This window comes from Ruditapes philippinarum, unplaced genomic scaffold, assembly GCF_026571515.1.
Source record: "Ruditapes philippinarum isolate M1 unplaced genomic scaffold, ASM2657151v2 ctg2012_1_1_1_1, whole genome shotgun sequence".
In the NCBI taxonomy this organism is placed as follows: Eukaryota; Metazoa; Mollusca; class Bivalvia; order Venerida; family Veneridae; genus Ruditapes; species Ruditapes philippinarum.
In genome coordinates this window covers 496,840-518,837 of record NW_026864155.1, presented here as the reverse complement: position 1 = coordinate 518,837, position 21,998 = coordinate 496,840, and the positions used below count along the sequence as shown (strand labels likewise).

General features: G+C 32.8%; 1 protein-coding gene across 1 annotated transcript; it reads left to right on the top strand.

The window, feature by feature from the left end:
- Positions 1 to 4,880: 4,880 nt before the first annotated feature.
- LOC132724617 (antiviral innate immune response receptor RIG-I-like) lies at positions 4,881 to 21,989 on the top strand. The gene is made up of 17 exons (XM_060709552.1): positions 4,881 to 5,031; positions 7,517 to 7,644; positions 8,104 to 8,238; positions 8,458 to 8,829; positions 10,979 to 11,083; positions 11,583 to 11,918; positions 12,472 to 12,564; positions 13,941 to 14,099; positions 14,339 to 14,433; positions 15,088 to 15,333; positions 15,704 to 15,866; positions 16,501 to 16,587; positions 16,773 to 16,936; positions 17,500 to 17,641; positions 18,167 to 18,403; positions 18,731 to 18,898; positions 20,526 to 21,989. The coding sequence occupies exons 2-17, from the start codon at positions 7,539 to 7,541 to the stop codon at positions 21,131 to 21,133; spliced, it is 3,216 nt and encodes a 1,071-aa protein (XP_060565535.1). The 5' UTR covers positions 4,881 to 5,031; positions 7,517 to 7,538; the 3' UTR covers positions 21,134 to 21,989.
- The last annotated feature ends 9 nt before the right edge of the window (positions 21,990 to 21,998 follow it).

Genomic DNA, 21,998 nt, shown 5'->3' with positions numbered 1-21,998 from the left:
AGTGAGCACCAAAATGTATATTTCACGAGTGGCGCAGCCACGAGTTAAATGTGAAATTTTGGTGTTCATGAGGTGAAATATATTTCGATCTTACACTAAACTAAACAAATTTTCTTTTTATTACATGCAATCAAACGTTAAAAAGGACATTTTTACCCAATAATCAATGAATAGCGCGCCAAATAATTATACAACGTGACGTCATTTACGACGTGACGTTATTATGTTGGTTTCTAGTTCTGTGTACGCTGGTATTTCACTGAAACAACGTAAGGGGCTTAAGGTAGCTCGCTACTTTCCGACCGAAATTTGACAACATCTCAGATCTTGATGATTTTTGGTATACATAAATATAGATATGTAAGCTTTACTTCTGCAGCATTATTTTACATATAAACAGCGTTACTATGACGTCAAAGCGTCCTCTATCGGTGGCGGCGAAATTGCGTCTTTTTTATCAATAAACCGGTCTGTTCTTATTAATTTCCATCCGATTTCCTTCGCTTTAATTTTATAATGTTCAGTAAATGTTTGTCTTTGAAATAATGTCTTTCTTTAACATTGCTTAATACTCTGCGATTCTACGTCATTTTTCTCTACATTCTGACGTCCATTTATGATACAAATATCGCGCGATATCGCAATAAAGATTGTAAAATAACAAAAATCAACACGGTGAATTTTGCTATAATTTTTTCAACATGTAGTGAAGTCATGAAAAGAAAATATTTATGCAATAAAAAATATAGGGTCAACCGTAAGATATTTTGCTATTACTATTTTAATATAAGATGAAGGATGAGTAAAACGTAATGATTTTGGTGACGTCAAATATTTTTTCTCAAGGAAATTGTCACGACTTTTCCGATGAATAGTATACTGACTGGAATTAAAATGTGTGAAAACCATGAACAACATTTGTATTTAGACATATTCCGTAAAATGTTCTTTTAAAAGTCCTGTCAGGTGCCCGCATTTCGATGAACAACTTCAATTATATACATGTACAACAAATCAGGGTATGACTGTCTGCAAAAGTTGGTATCAATCTCTAAAAAAACTGAAACGAATGGTTATCAATACCTCGAGGACTGAAAGACAATTCAGAATATTGAAAGATATAATTAAAAGACCACCTAAGTGGAAAATATAAAAAAACATAAATTTTGCAAAGAATGTCAGAAAAAAAGAATGAAAAAGGCTGGTGCAGTCGCAGTGTCATCATGTTATGTGTATCTCGGTACTACATAAACTTCCATGTTATCATACGTATGTAACATTTTCGAATTGTATATATCAGATAGTAGGAAATGATTTAAAAATGTATGATCAACTCGAAGTAACAACGATTTGTACGTAAGTCATGATTCACTGGTAGTCTTTATTATATAAATCTAGCAGACATTTATTTTAAAACTTTTCTACTCGTATAAAAATTTATTTGAGCCGCGTCACGACAAAACCAACATAGTGCGTTTGCGACCAGCATGGATCCAGACCAGCCTGCGCATCCGCGCAGTCTGATCAGGATCCACTCTGTTCGCTATCAGTTTCTCTACTTATTAAAATGTTTAAAAGCGAACAGTATGTTGGTTTTGTCGTGACACGGCTCATTTATTAACAGCCATCAGTTATTCTTTTTTCTCTCGCAGCTAAATACTAGTAAATAATATTCCTGCACTAAGCGTGAGACTCAGATTTAAAGGAGGAATCACGTTCTCATGTTATGGCTTGAATTTCTCACGCATTTCACATAATTACAGATATTCTTATTTATTTAAAACTCGCTGACTCGCGGTATGCGTTTACTAGCGCATCTTTGAGGCGACCTGAAGCCGCGATCATTTCTCGATTCGAGGCGAAAGATCCGTTGATTTATTTTGTATGTTCATAAGCGGATTATTTTGCATATTAAAATTAATACAGATTCCCTTGTATTGAAGACGATCATGTAGGATCCTCAAGTTGTGTGAATATGGTTTTCGGAGAAGCTCGTTTTTGTCTGCACATAATACAGTGCTATGTAGAGCCTATGAAAATAATGAACTATGCATTTTATGTTTCATATCTTCTTATTTTTTAATATTGGGTTTTAACAAAACCAGTGTTTCTCACAGTATCAACTTCTCTACGGAAATAAATGACAGGAGTCCGAGGTGGACCTTGAAACATTTCATACACAGTAAACAATTCTAAAGGATAATCTATTAGTACAATACGCAATCGTGTCTCGAATCATGCCCTCCGAATTCAGCGTAAGACCACTTTACCCATTACAACGTGGCAACAGAAGAATATTCAAAGTTAAAAACCTGATTATGATCTCCCTTAATAAGGCAGAAGTCCACTTTACTGTTTACATCATAAACACTTGTTTTTGGTGTATGTTTTCGTTTTCTTTTTGTTTTTTTTTTCTATTTTTTTTAAAGCAAACTGTATTGTATTAAAAAAATGAACACGATAACGTCAACATAATACATAATTCGTATTCAGTGGTAACAAAAGTTGCACAAGTTATTTAATAATTATATTTTGTATTTAATTAAAATATACAGGATAACATCTACAGAGAAATGCCCTTTGTTGCCTAGAGCGGTTGCTCTACAGAGGTAAAATGTACTGGAGCCCTTTAGAAATAAATAATATTTTGAGGGTCGCTTTGTTATACTGTAATGAAAAAGCGGTAAGTAGGTATACGTAAATCCGAGTTCCAAAACGTTTTATAGGTTGTCATTTACTAATTATGACATTTTAATTAGATTATAATTATATAATCTATGTATTGCACATACTTAAAAATGGAAGGCAAAAATAAATATTTTTGTTTCTTGTACAGTTTGTTTTTAAATATTCTTAACATATTTTAATATTATTCCTGAATTTAATGTATCACTTATTTCGGCACATTTGTATGCATATCTATTTGAATTGTATTTTTACGATGTGTTTTGACACCGAGGCTCGTCTGACTGTATGTGATTTTATGAAAGTGTTTAAAAGCTGAATGTAACTTAAAATAAATATTATAACAGGTATAAGCTAAGCGACCTAATATTCTTACTTCATTCATACAGCAATATGTGAATCTTTTTTTTGCGCTGAAACTAGTTAATTCATATAATAATATAACACTTTTCACTCTTTCATTACTAACATCAAAATATAAAATAAAAATTAAAAGATGTTTGAGACTGCGTCCTGCAAATTAGAAACGTATTTACGATTAAACATTGTAAATTTGCTGATCTAGCGCATGCTTTCAATGAGAAAATAATCAACAATTTAAAAAATATACATTTCATCAAGTTCCTGTGTTGTTTATAGTTACAATCGTAATGTTTGACGTAAGAAAATTGTTAATTGGTATTATTCTTTGAACTCCAACGTCTATTAACGCCACCAAAACCATTACGTTACATTCCCTTTATTTTATTTTAAAACAGTAATAGCAAAATATCTTACGCGTTGACCCTATATTTTATTGCATAAATATTTTCCTTCACTTTCTCGCTACACGCTCGAAAAATTATAGCAAAGTTCACCGTGTTGAATTTTTTTTTATTACACAATCTTTATTGCGATATTGCGCGGTATTTGCATCAGATATGGACGTCAGAATGTAGAGAAAAATGACGTAGAATCGCAGACTATTAAGCAAATGTTAAAGAAAGATATCATTACAAAGACATTCATTTACTCAACACTATAAAATTAAAGCGAAGGAAATCGGATGAAAATTGATAAGAACAGATTGGTTTACTGAGAAAAAAGACGCAATTTCGCCGCCACCGATAGAGGGCGCTTTGACGTCATAGTAACGCAGTTTATTTATGAAATAATACTGCAGAAGTAAAGCTCACATATCTATATGTTTGCATACAAAAAATCATCAAGATCTGAGATGTTGTCAAATTTCGGTCGGAAAGTAGCGAGCTACCTTAAATTCAAAACAGTTAAATTATCAAATTGATAATTTCACTGTTTCAAACCGTGAAATTATCAGTTTTAATTCACTGATACATTTCTATAAACCATCGAAAAGCATGTAATAAATAGCGTTCATTTAACACTTTTATTTAGATATACATTTGTATTTCATTTTATTTGTTAAAATATCGTTTGTTTAAATTTAATATTTTATTTAGAAATCGTTTATACATTTTGTTTTAATACCAATTATTTAACATTTTACTTATCAATTATTTCGTATTGTACTTAAACATCGTCCAATTAACAATTTATTTAAATATCGTTCATTTAACATTTTATTTCAAAATTTTTAATTTAATATTTTATTTAAATATTATATTTTAATATCGTTGATTTAAATTTTATTCTAATAATGTTCAATAAACATTTTGTTTGAATATCATTCATTGAATATGTCTAGTCATTTTAAGTAGATCGTATTTGTTGAACATTTTATGTAATTTGAAAAATTATAAAACACACCACAATCACATATTTCACGGTACATGTATGTCGTTCTCAATTACTATTTTATTTGTTCAATTTATATGTCCATACCAAATGACCTTAGTGTAAAGTTATGTATAACAATTGAATGTACATGAAATCATGATATTTACTGTTGATATTTGTAACTTTGTCATTTCTTGTATATACATAAAGGGACACACAATATCAAATCCAGCTTGAATTAGTGCCATATGAGCTAAGCAAATGAATTACTTCTTACACCTGTTAATATGACTCTAAACACATTTATATCCGGTGCACGGTCCCACGCCGGTTTAATGAGACACATAATCAATACGGACTATTTTTAGATATCAAGTTTACGCTATCGGATAGCGTATTATCTTATAACCATATTACAAATAACTAGATATTTTACGCAGGCCGAATCGGGTCATCCGATTTTTCGAAAACGAAACAAAAAAAACAAACCCACACAGAAAATTATCCTTGATTTTTCGAAAAAAAAAACAGAACAGTTAAACTATAATAAGTTAAATGAATATCTTGGTTATTGAAAAGGACTTAATCCCGGAAAGGAAACAAAAATAGGTATCAAACAATTTATTATGTTAAAGATTAACCATGTATTTTTGGAATTGAACTGTTAAATATTATATGTATTTTATGCTGTTAATGTCCGCTTGCTTTACGTACGAAACTTGGTACAGGAAACTATGGGTAACAGTAAACTGTATTCATTCTGCCTATAATGTTAGCTACATTAATTTCTTGTGATATACTTTCGAACTCAGGAATCACAGAAGAAATGCCATGTCGTTGGTAGGTCTTGTAACTATAAACACGTTAAATACATCAGTGAGAAATGTTTCCGGTACAAGTTTTCATTATGATTCACACTTCCGAGAAACCGTCAATGTCGGTTTTGTTTTGATTACCGAAACTGGACAGTAAATACTAAATGTTTTGTTTTATGAACATAATTTTGCCACCACAAACGATGTTTAAGGGGCAAATTGGAGTCAGTTTGTCTGTCGGGCCATCCGCCAGCCTTTCCACTTTATGGTTTTCGATCGATTACTAGAGTTACTGTAATCAAACTTGGTAAATAGCAACCTTATGTGAAAACCCCAGTTGGTGTTGCTTTTGTTTCTCCCTGGGGTCAAGGTCACTGTAACTAAAATAATATTGAAAAATAGTTTCCGGACAATAATTCGAGATAGAAATGAGATATTGTAATCAATCTCTGAAAAACATGGTTTCTGGACAATAACAAGAGTAAGAAATGAGATATTTTAATCAAACTTTATATACAGCAATTAATATGAAGAACCTGGTTGGACTGCTTTAAGACTCCCTTGGGTCAAGGTTCATGTCTCTGTTACTCGATAGAGAAATGGCGTTCGAAAAATAACTAACGTTAGGAATGAGATATTGTAATTAAAACTTGGTATCTATCAAGCTTATGTTGAGTACTTGAATGGGATTGCTTTTGAACCAATTAGGTCAAGGTCAATGTCATACTTACTGAAAAATAGAAAAAAAAATGGTTATGGATGATCAATAGAGTAAGGAATGAGCTCTTGTAAAGAAACTTGGTATTTAGTAAGCTTATAAAGTGACCTAGTTTTGGGACTGTTGTTGGACCCCTTGGTTCAAGGGTAAGGTTACTGTTACTAAAAATAGAAAAATTGTTTTTGGAAGATTACTTAAGCAACTTATTTTTATGATTATTGGTACACATATGAAACAATAAAATACAGACCGAGTTTATTTTTGCTTCAGACTACTTATTTGTTTCAAAAGTTACGGTTGTTGGTGGGGGTATGAATCACTATAAGTGATAGCTCTAGTGCTTGTTCAGAGCTGGGCCTCACCAGGCCTTTTAACGATTTTTTTATAAAGGAAGGTGCTGTTGTCATTACAGCGTGTTTGTTTCAGGAATAAATAATTATTTAAACAAGTTTTTATCATATGATGTAAATTTTTATATGATGTAAAGAATATTGCAAAACGTATAAGAACGTGCTAATAATTCAACGAAAAGTCAGTTGAATTATTTTTTATTTAAAGATACATTATCCTCAGAAACGAATGAATATCTGCTTCTGTAGAAATTGCAACATGAGTTTTATCATGTTTAAAAAATGGTTTCAAAGTATGTTAGATATATGTCACTTGAAAAAGTAGCTCTAAATGTCAAAGTATTGCAAAATGTAATCAAAGTAATATTTTGACTTCCATTCAAAATACGAAATCACTATACCTGAACTTATTGTCAAAAAGCATCAGAAAAAGACAGGAATCAGATATTTGACCAAGAAGTAACTTTTTGGAAACTATGAAAATACACCAAAATAAAATAAAAAAGATATTTTAGGAATAAAAGATAAACGTATTTCTGGGACATTAACCCATTACTTCATATACATGCGTTTTAATGCCCCCTTTCCCCCTTTTGAGGCCTAAAATAGTGAGAGAAAAAAAATCCTATTTATGCCCCCAAATACTTGTTTTTGTTTGGGAAATGTTGTTAAAAAGTGAGCACTTATTCGGCGCCGCACCTTATCATAAAATTTACAACAGAGGGGTGCGAGAGAGGACTTGTGAGAGGCTAAAATGGCCTCATGTGAATCTTAACGGAACGTGTAACCAGTGCTGAAAAGCCTTTGACTTCATTGAGAGGTTACAGCACTTTGAAGTCAGTTTTGATGGAAAAAATCATCGCAAAATATTTTTGGCAATTTTGAGATGTCCTCTCGTTGCCATGGTAACAGGAAATATAAGATTGAGCATGCTGTTACAAAGGCTATGGTTCAGTCAAAATTTGTGCCAAGTTTGATCAGTAAGCACTGAAGCACTTTTTATAGTTTTATAGCAATTTGAACTTGTAACAGGAAGTTTTTCAACGAACACGGTGATGGGTTAATATAGTGTTTACCCAGCAATAAAATACATTCTTTTTAAAAGTGTAAAGAAAGAAGTAGATGTATAATTTAAAAGTTGTGACGAGATATTTGTGGAGAGAAAAAAAGAGAAAGTGTTTGAGTTTATTTTATTTAGTATATTTGTTCAGGTCGGTCAGAAAAGTAGGTGAAATGGCGGTGGAAGCTAGAGTGTTACTCTTCAGTCAGGTGATTTCAAGATGCATCAAGGATCCATCCGTCGTAACTCGTCTCGATGCAGATTTAGTAATACCTTCTGGTAAGCAATCAACCAATATAACTTATTTCTGAATAATATCTTTGACATAAATTTCTATAATTCCCGGATCCATTTTCTGTAAAACTTGTTCTAATTCATTCTTGTCCTATTGTTGCTTTTCTTGTAGTTCTGGTTGTTGTTGATGATGTTTGAATTTTATTGTTTGTTCGGAGAAGTTGTTATATTTTGTTTTGTTCCTTTAGATCTTGGCCTATATAATGAAACTTGATAGTTATCTATGTATCAGGCCTGCCACTAGCGGACACAGATCGCCTGAACCACCATGAATAGTGAGGAACATGTTGTTCACAGTCAGAAGACTCCGCCACTTGGCCATTATAATTTGCTTCGTTCGGTGCAAATCTAATTTTAGCTATTTTTATCTGAAAACTTTGTGAACAAAAAAGCGCAACAGATGCTTTTTAACAAATTAATAATATACTTGATTTGAACTTATAGATGAGTGTTCAAAGATAAAGAAGATGTATACAGATGGCGATCCATTTAAAGCCAATGAAGAGATGATAACCTGTCTTCAAAAATCGTCTGCAAGAGGGAAATGGAAATCGTTTTTAAATGCTTTAGATAATTTAGGTAGGATATTAACGTGTTATTAACGTGTTAAATATGTCATTCATGCAAAATTTAGTTGTTTTGTTTTTCTTTATAATCAACAGAATAAAAATACCGTAAATGTAAAACTTTGCGAAAAGGTTTATCTTTACTTAACAATATAAACATCCAAATTGCCTTACTTAATAACATTTCAAAACAAATACCGGATAAATGCTATTTAAATTTATTTTTAATTAGAGTACAAGTATCTCAAGTCCTTACTGGAAACAGACGGTAAACCAAATGTGAATGATGACCGTGGAGGGGCAATGATAAGAATGTTTACACCTTACCTAGAAAGTACAATTGATGCAATGGAAATCGTTGTTGAGCTTTTTTCAAGAAAGGTGATTAATGACACGGATTTCGGAATTATTCGTGCAAAAAATCAAACAATGGGGAACACATATGCAACAATCGTACTTTTAGAGAGGATGCAGTGCAGACAGGCTCCAGCCGAATGGTATTATCAATTTCTTGATGTATTGGTTCATAAAAACCTAAAACACATTGTTGAAGAAATTGAACCGGACTTCCTACGATGTCCCGAGCAATTCCGATTTTGTAATGGTAAGTTTAAGCAAGGTGTCTCCTCTAAACGTTTACCAATAAATTGCATATGTTTGTGTTTCCCTTTCAAAATTCAATTTTATTTAGTTCCGCCCATTGTTTTCTCGTTTAGGGCACACGCTTTTTATTACTTGGGGACCATACGCCGCTCTTTATGGAATGGCACGGAAGTGTCACATTGAAGGTTCCATGATAACTGCCGTATGAACACATCTGCGGATGTTTCTAAATTCAAAATTTTACTATGTCATGTTTAAATGTTGAATTCTGCTTAAGCCGGTGCCAGCGGGCGTGGACGGTGACTTGCACTTTCCAGTGCCGTCCATGAACAGGCTCAATCAAACCGAGCCTGCAACATTTTCAATTTTGCCGTGTTGGGCTTTCTTTAGGGATTCTGTATTTATCTATTTCAGTATGTTATGACTTAAAGGGTATATATCTATATCAATATAAGATTTAATACTTTAAAGATTTACTATGTTCAACTTTGGGATATATACTATTATGAAATGTATTGGAATCTGGTAAATTCTTACCGCATATGTATTTGAATAAGAGAATGTGCAAACTATGTATGAGGAGCTTCATTTCTTTTACTGACTCAAGTTAATTTAGCAGTATTTTAACATAGCTGTTGTGTTTTAATGACACTTAGTATTCATACTGTGTATTAACATATTGTGTGTAGGGTTTAGTATCTCTAGTACTTTAAGTATCAAGTTTGAGAATAATATCACGTAATAGTCTTGAATGGCAAGAGTAATATCCATATTAAGTAAAATGTTATTTGATTTATTTGATTTCGCATTTAATTTTTTGTGTCGCCTCTACGGAGTAGTGGCGACATATAGGGATCACTTCTCCGTCGTCTGTCTGTCCGTCTGTCTGTCCGTCTGTCCGTCACAAAACTTGTCCGGACTACTCCTCATAAACTACTGGTGCAATTTCATCCAAACTTTACAGGAATGATCAGTACAAAGTTTAGTTGTGCATATTGTCAGCATTTACCGGTTCAATGATTTTTGACAGAGTTATGGCCCTTTAATAATTTTTATTTTTAAAGTTTTGTCCGGACTACTTCTCTTATACCACTAATGCAATTTCAATGAAAACTTTACAGGATTGATTTGTAGCTCAAGTTCCTTGCGCATATTGCACGGGTTTTCCGGTTGAATGATTTTTGGCGAGTTATGGCCCTTTGATTAAAAAGGTGTTTTTTTCTGTGTGTTGCCAGATACACAAAAGCTTGTCCGGACTACTCCTCAAAAAACTACTGCTGCAATTTCATCCAAACTTTACAGGAATGATCAGTACCAAGTCTAGTTGTGCATATTGTCAGTATTTCCGGATTCAATGATTTTTTGTCAGGTTTATGGCCCTTTGATAATTTTTATTTTTAAAGTTTGTCCGGACTACTTCTCTTATACCACTAATGCAATTTCAATGAACTTTACAGGATTGATCTGTAGCTCAAGTCCTTGCGCATATTGCACGGGTTTTCCGGTTGAACGATTTTTGGCCGAGTTATGGCCCTTTGATAAAAAGGTGTTTTTTCTATGGTTGCCAGATACACAAAAGCTTGTCCGGACTACTCCTCATAAACTACTGGTGCAATTTTATCCAAACTTTACAGGAATGGTCAGTACCAAGTCAAGTTGTGCACTGTCCGTCTGTCTGTCTGTCCGTCCGTCTGTCACAAAACTTTTCCCAACATAAAATTGGCCATCATGAGGCGACACATGTGATTACTGATCGCTCTTGTATTTGTGTTTGATGGTTTGAATAATAATGCATTTCTGATGTATGACGCAAACGTCATGCACTCTCTATATTTGCTTCTTCAAATTATAATTTAAAATAATTGCCTTTAAGACGAATGGTAGGGTATGTGGACTTTTGTCATTTTTAGCATGAAAACGCAAATATGTACGTATTGGTAACTATGGAGTGTTGCGGCTAAAATATAGATTCATTTATCATAGATCATATTCTTCCGTAATTAGATGTTGAATATATTCGGGCATTATTAAATGTTAATCTCAAGTATGATAATATTCAATAATCCACTAAATATAACTTAGTAATATATTTATAAACGATTTTGCATAAAAGTTTTTAAATGTCTTTCATTTTTTCCGTAAATCATCAGAAAGACAAAGGGAATGCGAAGGAAATGTCCCAATTAATGAGTCATACGATACAGAAGTGCCAGGATGCAGCACCGCTGGCGACGTATTTGAACACATGCTGACAGGTATTGTGTAAACAATTGATCAATTAAATTTAAGTTTGTTTGTTTGTTTTTGTTGTTGTTTTTTTTTGGGTTGTTGTTGTTTTTTTCTTGTTTGTTTTTTTTCAATTTATGGGCGCATGCGTGCACGTGTCTGCTAATTAAGTGTTCGGGTATCCCCGGAAGAGAAAACGCATACAGAGTGATATTTTAACATTTCACAACGGTTAAACGATTCACTTCTCCCACTTTGAAGTTAACATCTAAAATGCATTAACCTCAATAATTTGACAGAAATTGACTCATAACAAAAATTTCAATTAAGACCGGGAGAATTTCCTTACGCTGACATTTTCATTTATCGAAGGAATTTTTATGTTAGATGTTTAAGGCCAAAAAAATTAGTTACCAAGAAAAGGACTCTTTAAGTACGGACTTTGCATATATACATATAAAATATATATTATTAAATTCCAAACCATATCATGCTGATATTTCCAAATCTTAACATTTCTTGTTCCAGATTGCGGAGAAGCTGCTGAAGAAATGGACGAAAGTGTCCCTGAACCACTGGACGATGAGGAAAATGATCCTGACTCGTCTAGTGATTTGAAAACAAAAGAGACAAACGATTTTAGTATTTCCAAAGATGGGCTGTGCAAATACACAAACACACAAAACAGTATAATAAATGAGACAGAATCTGGAGGCACATGCGCTTTAAACAAATTAGCATTTCAGGCACTTGGGACAAGACCAGCCCCAGAAGGACAAGCGTTATCTTGCCCTGACTCTACTGGCCAAAACGAAACGGAACAAACAAGTGAAGAGGAAAAACAAAATGATTCCGTTGAACTTGGTAATACGAGTAAAAATGTTCTTTAGTTTAACTATGAAAATTGAAAATAAGGGGAGGGAATTAAAACAAGTTGTCTGCTATGACACAACGTTCTTTCAAACTACTTTATAAGTAAATAGCATAATTTTGACAAGGGAAAAAATACATTATATATGATCTGGTAAGACAAACATCTTAAATATTGGCTTAAGCCATATACTGGGATGTTGCATTCTTCATTTGTTTTAATTTAAATGTTTTTCGTGTTGAAGCACACGTTTTCTTCTGATTTTGATTAAAATTGTTAAAAGATTTGTTTAAATTTAGATCGTACCGTCATAGTGAATGTAAGTAAATATGTTTAATTTCATACAATTTATTCGGTATTTGCAATAGAGATTGTAATTTTTATCTGAATTTAGCAGCGTGGGCACTAAAAAATGATTTATGTTTGACCTCAAAATTTATTTAGTTAACTGGCAAATACTAAAGATATTACTTGCAACAATACCGGTATGTTTTGTTTGAATTTTAGTATGATATGTTTGTATTTTCTATATGTTTTGATCGATAGAAAAGACAGCATCTGTAGTCAGTGATGAATTTGTAGACACAAATGATGAAACTGGTGTGAAAACAGAATCAGACTTAGAACACGTTAACAAAGGTATGGCTGTTGATACTAAACGAGAAGAGTTTTGATTGTATATAATATTAATTTTTTTATTATTTTAAAAAGTAACATCATTTGCATTGAGTTGTAATAAGTACATTGTTTTCAGTTAGTCTTTTAAAATTGCATTCGTGATTTTTCATTATTGTTGAAATACAAATGTGTACGGTATTTAAATTATTCATTCAAGATGAAATTTTTGTGTTTCCACCAATGTCGTGAAACAATCCTGGTGTTAATAATGTTGCAATTTAGTATCTTAACAAGAAAGTAAAATTTAAAAAAAAATGAAGAAGTAGATGAACGTCTGTCCGTACGTCCTTTCGCATTAAGCTTGTCCGGCTTTAACAGGTTACACTCCTGGGGGAGTTCAACCAAACTTCACGGGACCGATCAGTGCCAACTCTAGTTGTGGATTTCTCCGGCATAGTTCACTATGCTGTAGAGCTGTCCGGCTTTCGCAGATCAAACAGCTGGTATGATTTAAAAGTAACTTCACAGGAGTAGTCAGTACCATACGTAGTTGTGTATATCGCGGGCATGTTCTGTTTCGCTGCACAAAAACCAGGGCTATAGATAAAAAAATCTTGTCCAGCTTTCACAAGTCAAACTGCCGGCGGGATTTTGACATTTCTTCGCAGGAGTAATCGGTACCATCCCTTGTCGTGCATATAAAAATTGCCACTAGAGCTAAAAATAAAAACAATATTGTCCGGCGTTCACAGGTCAAACTGCTGGCGAGAGTTCGACATTACTTCCCAGGATTGATCAGTACCATACCTAGTTCTGCATATCATTGGCATGTTCCGCTCGCTACACATTATAGCCGCCAGAGCTTTGAATAGAAAAATCTTGTCCAGATATCAGAAGAAATCAGTACCATACCTTGTTGTGCATATGACCGGCACGTTCTGCTTCATTGCACAAAATGGGCGTCAGAGTTAAAAAAGAACAAGACAAACTGCTGACAGGATTCAATTTAACTTAACAGGAGTGATGAGTACCAACCATAGTTGCGCATATCACTGCCGCTTCACTGCAAAAAATGGCCGCCACAGCTAAAAATAGAAAACAATGTCCAGCTTTTAGAGGTCAAACTCCTGGGGGAATTTTAGCGATCACAGGAGTGATCAGTACCAAACTTAGTTGTGCATATCGCCTGCACGTTTTGCTTCGTTGCAGAATATGGCCGTCAGAGCTAAAACTAAAGAGATATTGTCTTGATTTCACAGGTCAAACTGCTGATGGGATCCTTAGATTACATACAAGAGAGACATATATGTTTTTCTGACAAAAAACCCTTCTAGTTTAAGTACTGCTTTAAATGGTCAAACATAATTGTACAACATATTTTTCTTTATATATTTTAGATGGACAGCCGTTAGCTGAGAAATTATACCCTTTCCAAAATGAGCTGGCAGAAAAGGCATTAGCTGGAAAGAACACTATAATATGCGCCCCGACAGGGAGTGGCAAGACATGGGTAGCCACGCATATCATCGACAGACACTTAAAATCGGCTGTAAAAGGTAATGAGTTGGTTTTCTTTTTAGTTTTTATAGTTATGTTTCTTTGAATGAAAGTTAGTATCATAAGAGTAGCAACATATTTAAGTTTATCTTTTGATTCATTCGGAATAGTGAATATATAGTAACGTCGAATTATTGATTTGGTACAAAAAGGATTTTCATACACCATTCAACTGTGCAACGAAGTATTATTATGAGCTTATATACATGTATAACGTATCATTTTATCAATTTACCAGGACAAAGTAAAAGAAAAGTAGTTTTCATGGCAAGAAATGGAGTGCTTGTTAAGCAACAAATGGACTTTATATCAAAAGAATTGACATATGCAAATGTAAGTGAAATATGATTAATTGTATTTGTTTTGTAACTAAACGTTTTTTCTGGTATTTTTATGGTATTAACAAAAATATCCAACTGCCATTTTAAGTAAATTTAGCAAAGATTCTGCATATGCGGAACCTTCTTATTTTACAAAAATGCACACATTTGTAAAATGATGTCCATTAAAATATTAACAAATATGTCACGCAACAAACAGTTGTTAAACAAGAGCCAAATATAGACCCATATAAAGTACCCTTTCTCAAGTTACATCATCTTCGGATTACTATCATACATTGGTATTTTTATCTGTAAAAACATGAAATTCCTGACCTCAAAAAACTATTGGGTATATTTGGTGTCAAAGAAAATGTTCCCAATCTAGGGAAGGGGGCATTATGGTTTGTAGTAGACTTACCAAACGGTGGAGAGTAGGGGCATCCGTGTCCTATGGACAAAGTTCTAGTTATTGCTCAGAATGACTCGACCTTTTTAAGAAAGAGAAACCTTGAGTCAGTATACAGTTTTGATGCATAAAATTAATAAATTATTATGTTCAAAATTCTATTAAATAAGAGAAGTATGATCAAGTTCAAGGAACTTCAATCTTGGAAATATTTTCCTTAATTCTACTTTCCCGTGTGTCATTTGTATTGCATTGCAGGTCAAACACATTGAAGGCAATACGGAAGAATCAACGATGATGAACGCCTTTCTCGAAGACTACGACATTTTTCTATTTACACCACAAATTCTCGTGAATAATCTAAACAGTGATATAAAAGATTTGTCGGTATTTTCACTGATGATACTTGATGAATGTCACCACGCTAGAGGCGAAGAACCATATAACACCCTGATGAAGCATTACCTGGAGCAAAAAACTAATGGAGTTGCAGGATTACCACAGGTAGATTATCAGGAATTATGTTGGAAATGACTTACTTATCCATCAGGTTTTCCATCATGATCGCCGTATGAACACATCTGTGGATGTTTCTAAATATGCAACATTTCAGCATTTTCGTGATTGAATGTTTAATTCTGCTTAAGCCGGTACTAGGGAGCGTAGACAGTAACTTGCACTTTCAATTACCGTCCACGAACAGGCTCAATCAAACCGAGTCTGCAAAAATTTAAATGTTGCCGTGTTTTAAGGATTCTGTTTTTCTCTATATTATTTTGTTTATAAAACTTTATGACATTGTTTTAAAATGACGATAAAAAGTTTTTTAACACCATGTGTGTATTAATAATAAGAATCTTGATACCTTTGCTAGATCATTGGGCTGACAGCATCTATTGGTACTGGCAGAGCTAAGTCAGAACAAGATGCACTTGATCATATTTATCGATTGTGTGCAAGTTTAGATGTAAGATGTTTATCTACAGTAGAAAAGCACAAAGAAGATCTTGCTAAACACTTCAGCGTTCCAAGTGAAGGTTTGTCATATATTTGTTATACTTTTTGTGTTAAAGGTCAAATATGTTTTGCGCCGGCCGTTAATTTGATAATGATTCTTCTCCCGTCCCTTATATATCAAAGTTAACATGGTATTCCAACAATACTTTTGTCTTTTTTAATGTTTTATGCTTCATTGAACCAAATAATCCATACACTTTCTACAATACTTTTCAATGTGAACTAATGTGCATGTCTAACTATTAAAGCATCAGACAAATTAACCGATGTATACGTACAAAGTTGATACGAAAACAAAATGTAATATGTATACAGTTTTGTTTCTTAACGTTCATGACATTAGTTTTACTTTTTATTTTACTAAGGGACCATATGTAACTGTTCAAGAAAAGGTACAAAAGTATCAAATTGAAGATAAAATGAGCATTGCCAAATGACACATCTGCACTAAGTTATCACTTTTTTTACTTTAAATGAGTTGGCGTGAACGGTAACTTGCATATACAATTGTCGTCCATTAACAAGCTCAGTGAAAATGACCCTACAGTATCTTTTATTTTGCCGTTTTGAAATGCATGTAAAATTTTACTTAGATTGTCTCAAAACTATAATATAGTTACGTTAAAAGTTAAAATTATGTTATCATTTTTTAAGAAAAAATTGTCATGAAAATGCGACCGACAGATCCTTGCAGAAGTATACTCCTTGAAGCAGTCAAGAAAACAGCGGATGTTCTCGATGGTAAATTCAAGCTTATTATTGGAGTTTTCAAAATTATCTTAATCTGTTTGAAACAGCATTGCAGCATTTCAGAAGTGACATTCAATGCCATGATAAGATTAAATATGATTTGTAAAATTCTATATTTTCCTTTTGTTTCTAGTAGGAACTTTTAGCTGAATTATTGTGTGTATTTTTCTTCATAGATTTAGCTTTGATGGAACCAAAATTGATCACATTAATGCACAAGTGCCCTAAAGATGTAGAAGCAAAAGCATACGAGTTATGGGTTGCTTCTGTAATAAATGTTGCCGAATCACTCTCTGGTGGAGAAGGGAGGGATATTGCAACTTGTGCAAAATATCTTCAGGTACGTAGCGACACATGCTAGAATAAACGTTATATTATAAAAGTAAGTAATCTCTACAAATTTAGAAGCTTGTTTTTACTGATCGAATTAATTTATATCACAATTATATTAACATCTGCAACATTTTCAAAATGATCGTTACTCTGCATTTACATTATTTGGGCCTTTGCATTAACGAATGCATAAGAAAACGTGATTTTAGTGTTAGTGTTTCTTGATATGTGTTTGAGATCTCTATTAGCCATAGTGATTTCACTTTAAAAGTGAATACATAAATTCCTCTCGGGCTTTAAATATTTCAAGTGAAACACACTTATTTTTGTTTTCTTTGAAACTATTAATTACTGCTACGTTATGATATGTGTAATCAACGGGTAGAAGGGATTTCTAAGATTTAAAAGACCGGTAACATTGGTTGTGTAACTAACTATTTGTCGATAATATATATCTACACTAATTGAATATTGTGTCATATAATATAAAATTCATTTTTTCTCAAGTTTGTTACGATACCAAAGACTTGTTGTATTCGAATTTCTGAAAAAAATGATATCTTATTTCAGGTTTACTACAATGCCCTTGAAATAAACAGATTGTTAAACAAAAAGGACATTGCCGAATATCTGGCAAAACAACTTGCAAACGAAAATGAGAACCGAGAAAGTCTCACAAGTGAAGAAAAGAGGCTATTCGATGGCCTTAAAGGTGACGTAACTAATTAGATTTGATTCGTATAGCAATATGCCTTTTATTTAAATTTTTACTTTTTATAATAAATTTATGCGGATATGATAACTGTTTTATAAAAATATAATTAAACGTGTTAAAGGGGCGTTCGTGGCCGAGTGGTTAAGGTCGTTGACTTCAAACCACTTGTCCCTCACCGCTGTGAGTTCGAATCCCGACAGGGACTTTGGATTCTTTAATGTAAGGAAGTTATCCAGCTAGCTTAAGGAACGTCGTTGGTTCTACTCAGGTGCCCGTTCGTGCCTGAAATAATGCACGGAAGGGCACCTGAGGTCTTGCTCCACCAGTAAAGCTGGAACGTCGCGATATGACCTATACTGTGTCGATGTGACGTAAACCCCAAATCAAACAAACGAAATACGTGTTAAAGGTTACGATCAATTGGATTGACTTGTATTGTAAAACGAATTGAAGCTATATTGTCTGTTCTTGTTCGCTATTTTTATTTTGTAATTTTATTTATTTTGCTATTGTTCGTTTCAGATGTGCAGAGAGAATTGAAAAATGTTGAATGTGAAAATCCAAACGTTCACGTAATAAGTAAAATTATATCCAATCTGTTTATTGGTAAAGAGGCTGACGCGAACTCAAGAGTTATGGTATTTGTTCACGCACGTGCAACATGCAGAGCTTTGGCAGATTTTCTTAATGATGAGTTGGAAAAAATACATGTTAAAGCTAGTCCGTTGCTTGGCAAAGAAACCAGAGGAACCGATAAAGGTTAGTATCAATGTCGCAGAAATTAAATTTATATTGTGTTATACGGGACGATGTTCGATTTGCCAATACCATGAAGTAATATTTACATGATCTTCATATTTGAAATTATTTGTCAAACAAAGATAAAGAAAATGTACTGAATTGAATTTAATTGTAAAAAGGTATTACACAAAACCATACTCTCTTTTACTTTTTGTTTATTTAAACAGGCGAAGGATTTGCAATCTATTGTTATTGGATAGAAATGTGTTGCTATTTTTTTCTTAATACAATATTTAACTTCTTCACACTATTTAACGAATATTTGTTTTTGACATTATATTAAAGGTATGACCGAGGAGGACCAAACAAAAGTATTGAATGAATTTAAAGAAGGGGAATATAAGGTGCTGGTTGCCACATCAATCGGAATGGAGGGACTGGATGTACCAGACTGTAATATGACACTAAATTACAACTTCAACGGCAACGAAATTACTAAAATACAAATGTCAGGTAAATATTAACTGCTAAAAGAGATCATAAATGAACGTGATACAGGAGTTTTTAAACGCAAATCAATATTTCTAAATTCTTCAGAAAGGTCAAAGATATGTTAAATAGTGTTTAAATAATAAATTTAGAGAATGTTAGGTGTTTAACAACTGAGGAAAGTAGCACTGAACGTGATGTGCCATAAATATAGCAAAATGTAAACAAAGTAGTACTATTTTGACTTCCATACAAATTACTAACTCACTATAATTATACCAAGTGCCAACACAGCAGTAGTTGCAAAAGAAAGTCCATGTATATGGCAAATGAGTAGTTCTGTGAAAACTGTAACACAATACCTAAAATCAAAATGTTTTGGAAAATAAACTTGGTAGCATTTCTGAGGCATAATGGGCCTTTAAAATAGGTTTCAGTGCAGAAAGAAATGTACTTGAATAGGGGAAAAAAGTATAAAAAATAATGGAATATGAATGTTAGATAAATTTAAAAGAAGTAAAGATTTTAAAAACTCATAATTTTTAATAAAAAAGATATGTGCGATTGTATTTATACAGTAATCTTGTATAAACTTATATAACTGAAAATGTATAATAATAATTAAAACTTAAAAGTCCATAATTTTTCATGATCTGTATGTTAAGTATATTACAATACTAGAAATTCTTTCTTAGGATAGGATTCGTGCCTATGTGATATTATTTCAATCGAACTTCATATAGATGTTTGTTCAACGCTTTTATTCTTGTAAAAATGTCCAATTTAGACTGGGGCCTTTGTTAAACAGATTACTTAAATGCCTTTTATGTATCAAAAATGGTTTATTTTTATTTTTCAAAAACTATTTTTATTTTGTTGTACTTTTTAAGTGTCCAAAAAAAGGACTCATTGGCCAATTACCTGAACGATTTTGTTCATAAGTTGCTTTTTTGCAATAAGTATAGTTATAGTGAATTAGTGTTTTGTATAGATGTTAAAATACTACTTTATTTACATTTTGCTACTTTCATGACAATTATTTAACATTTATCGTTACTTCCTTCAGGTAACAAGCATCTAACATTCTTTAAAATCATTATTTAAGCATTATAAAATTCTTGTGAAGTTAAGTAAAGGAACTCCATTGAGGTTATTTTTTTTTTGGACATGACAGGACTGAAATTATTTGTTCGAGATTTATGTACCACTTGATTAAGTCTGAACCAATAACGTGTCTGCAAACTTTCAGATCATTCGCTCATTCCGTCTTCCAGAATAATCATTATTGTGTAAAGAGATCAAAAATGTTAAGTGTTTAAAAGTTTTTTACTTCAATTGGGCTAATCATCACACAAATATACGATTGTCTATCTATTTCCGCGTATATTCTTTATATTCTTTTATCATCCTTTTGATAATTTTCGTTAGAGTGCACCACCAGTTGATCAACGTGAGAATTCCAATTTTCATGTTTTATGCTGTTAGTCCTCAATGGTGCTGCTTTAATATTTTAGCATACAAAAAAAGTTCTTTTTATTTCTTTTTAAATCCCGCAGTAATTTCTTTGTAGCACTTATTTTGTCACTTTCTGTCTTTAGAAGCTTTCTTAAAACGTCTCAATAGTCATAACGGATTTTGTTTTATTTTAAAGGGCGCAGCAGGAAAGCCAATGGCAAAGAAATTATGATTGGAACAGATGCTCAGTTTGCTAAGGACACGATTGTTATGTACAGGATCAAACTTATGACTGAAGCAATAGAAAGTTTCAAGACAACCGACACCAACTCTATTAACAGAAAGATTCTTGAAGTGCAGAAGAAAACGTTAGATGATTTCAAATGGCAACAGAAAATTAAAAATCTGAAACGAAACAAGCAGTCTGATGAAAGCGACTATGAAATACAATGCCGAAGGTGCGGCACGTTTATTTGTAATACTTCAAATCTTCGACAGCTAGACACATCATATCTTGTCGCCTTAAAAGATTTTGATATAAAAATCAATAAAAAGGCACACACGAAAAGGGGTAACATGGGAGCTTTACAAAAGAAATACAAGATGAATTGCAAAAACTGCCCGATGGACTGGGGAGTTATTGGCGTTAAAGATGGCATTGAGTACTTTGTTTTGAAATTAGAAAGCCTAAAGTTTATCAGTTCTGAGAAGATGACAACAAACTACAAGAAATGGGACGATATGCCATATAAAATTAAAACGCTCACGGTTCCTGACCTCGACGACATGTATAATGACAGTTAACGAAAAACAAATTAAAAGAAATTTTAATAAAGCTGGATTCAGTACGTTTGTGAGAATCTAAAGAAAAATTCATATCTTTAAAACGTGCAAAATCAACTTTAAAACTTTGAAAACATTTCTTTTCTTCGTGTACATTTGATACTAGTAATTTACTGGTATGTTAATACAGTGTTGTGTGTGAGAGTTTACTTATGCTCGCCAACGGTGAGTCCTATAAAAGAGTAATACAAGTAGTCATTTTAGATTTTGGAGGATATTGCAAGATACAGATACAGAAAGATGCCACAATTCCAGAAGCTTCTCCTGGTTCGTAAGCGTGCCATGTAATTCAGCCCTCGTACACGGGACCTCGATTTAAAGTCAAATCCGAAAGACTGTTTAGTAATTTTAGTTGGTCAGCCCGGGAATCGTACCAACAATGTCGAGATTTTAAGTTCCGCATTCTAACCGATTGAGCTATGCAGGCTGGTTTTAATACATGATACGTCATGTCTATATATGGCAGATAATGAATAAGTCTAGAACACAAGGAGATATTATTCATTACAAAATATTTTAAATAACTTAGAATTTCATCAACATGTTGTATAAGAATATCCAAATGATACATGCCTATTGTGAAATAATTATTGAAAATAGGGTCATTGTAATAATAAATCACCTTAACCGGAAGCAAATCAGAATAACTATACATTTGCATTGTTTCTTATACATGTATATCACTCGCGCCTTACCGACATATGTCAGGTTAAGGCTTGATATTTGCTATCAATATATTATATTATATATTAACTATTTCAGTTAAATTTGCAGATTTTGTGTACAAAATAACACGATTGAATAAAAGTATTGAAATGATATCAAT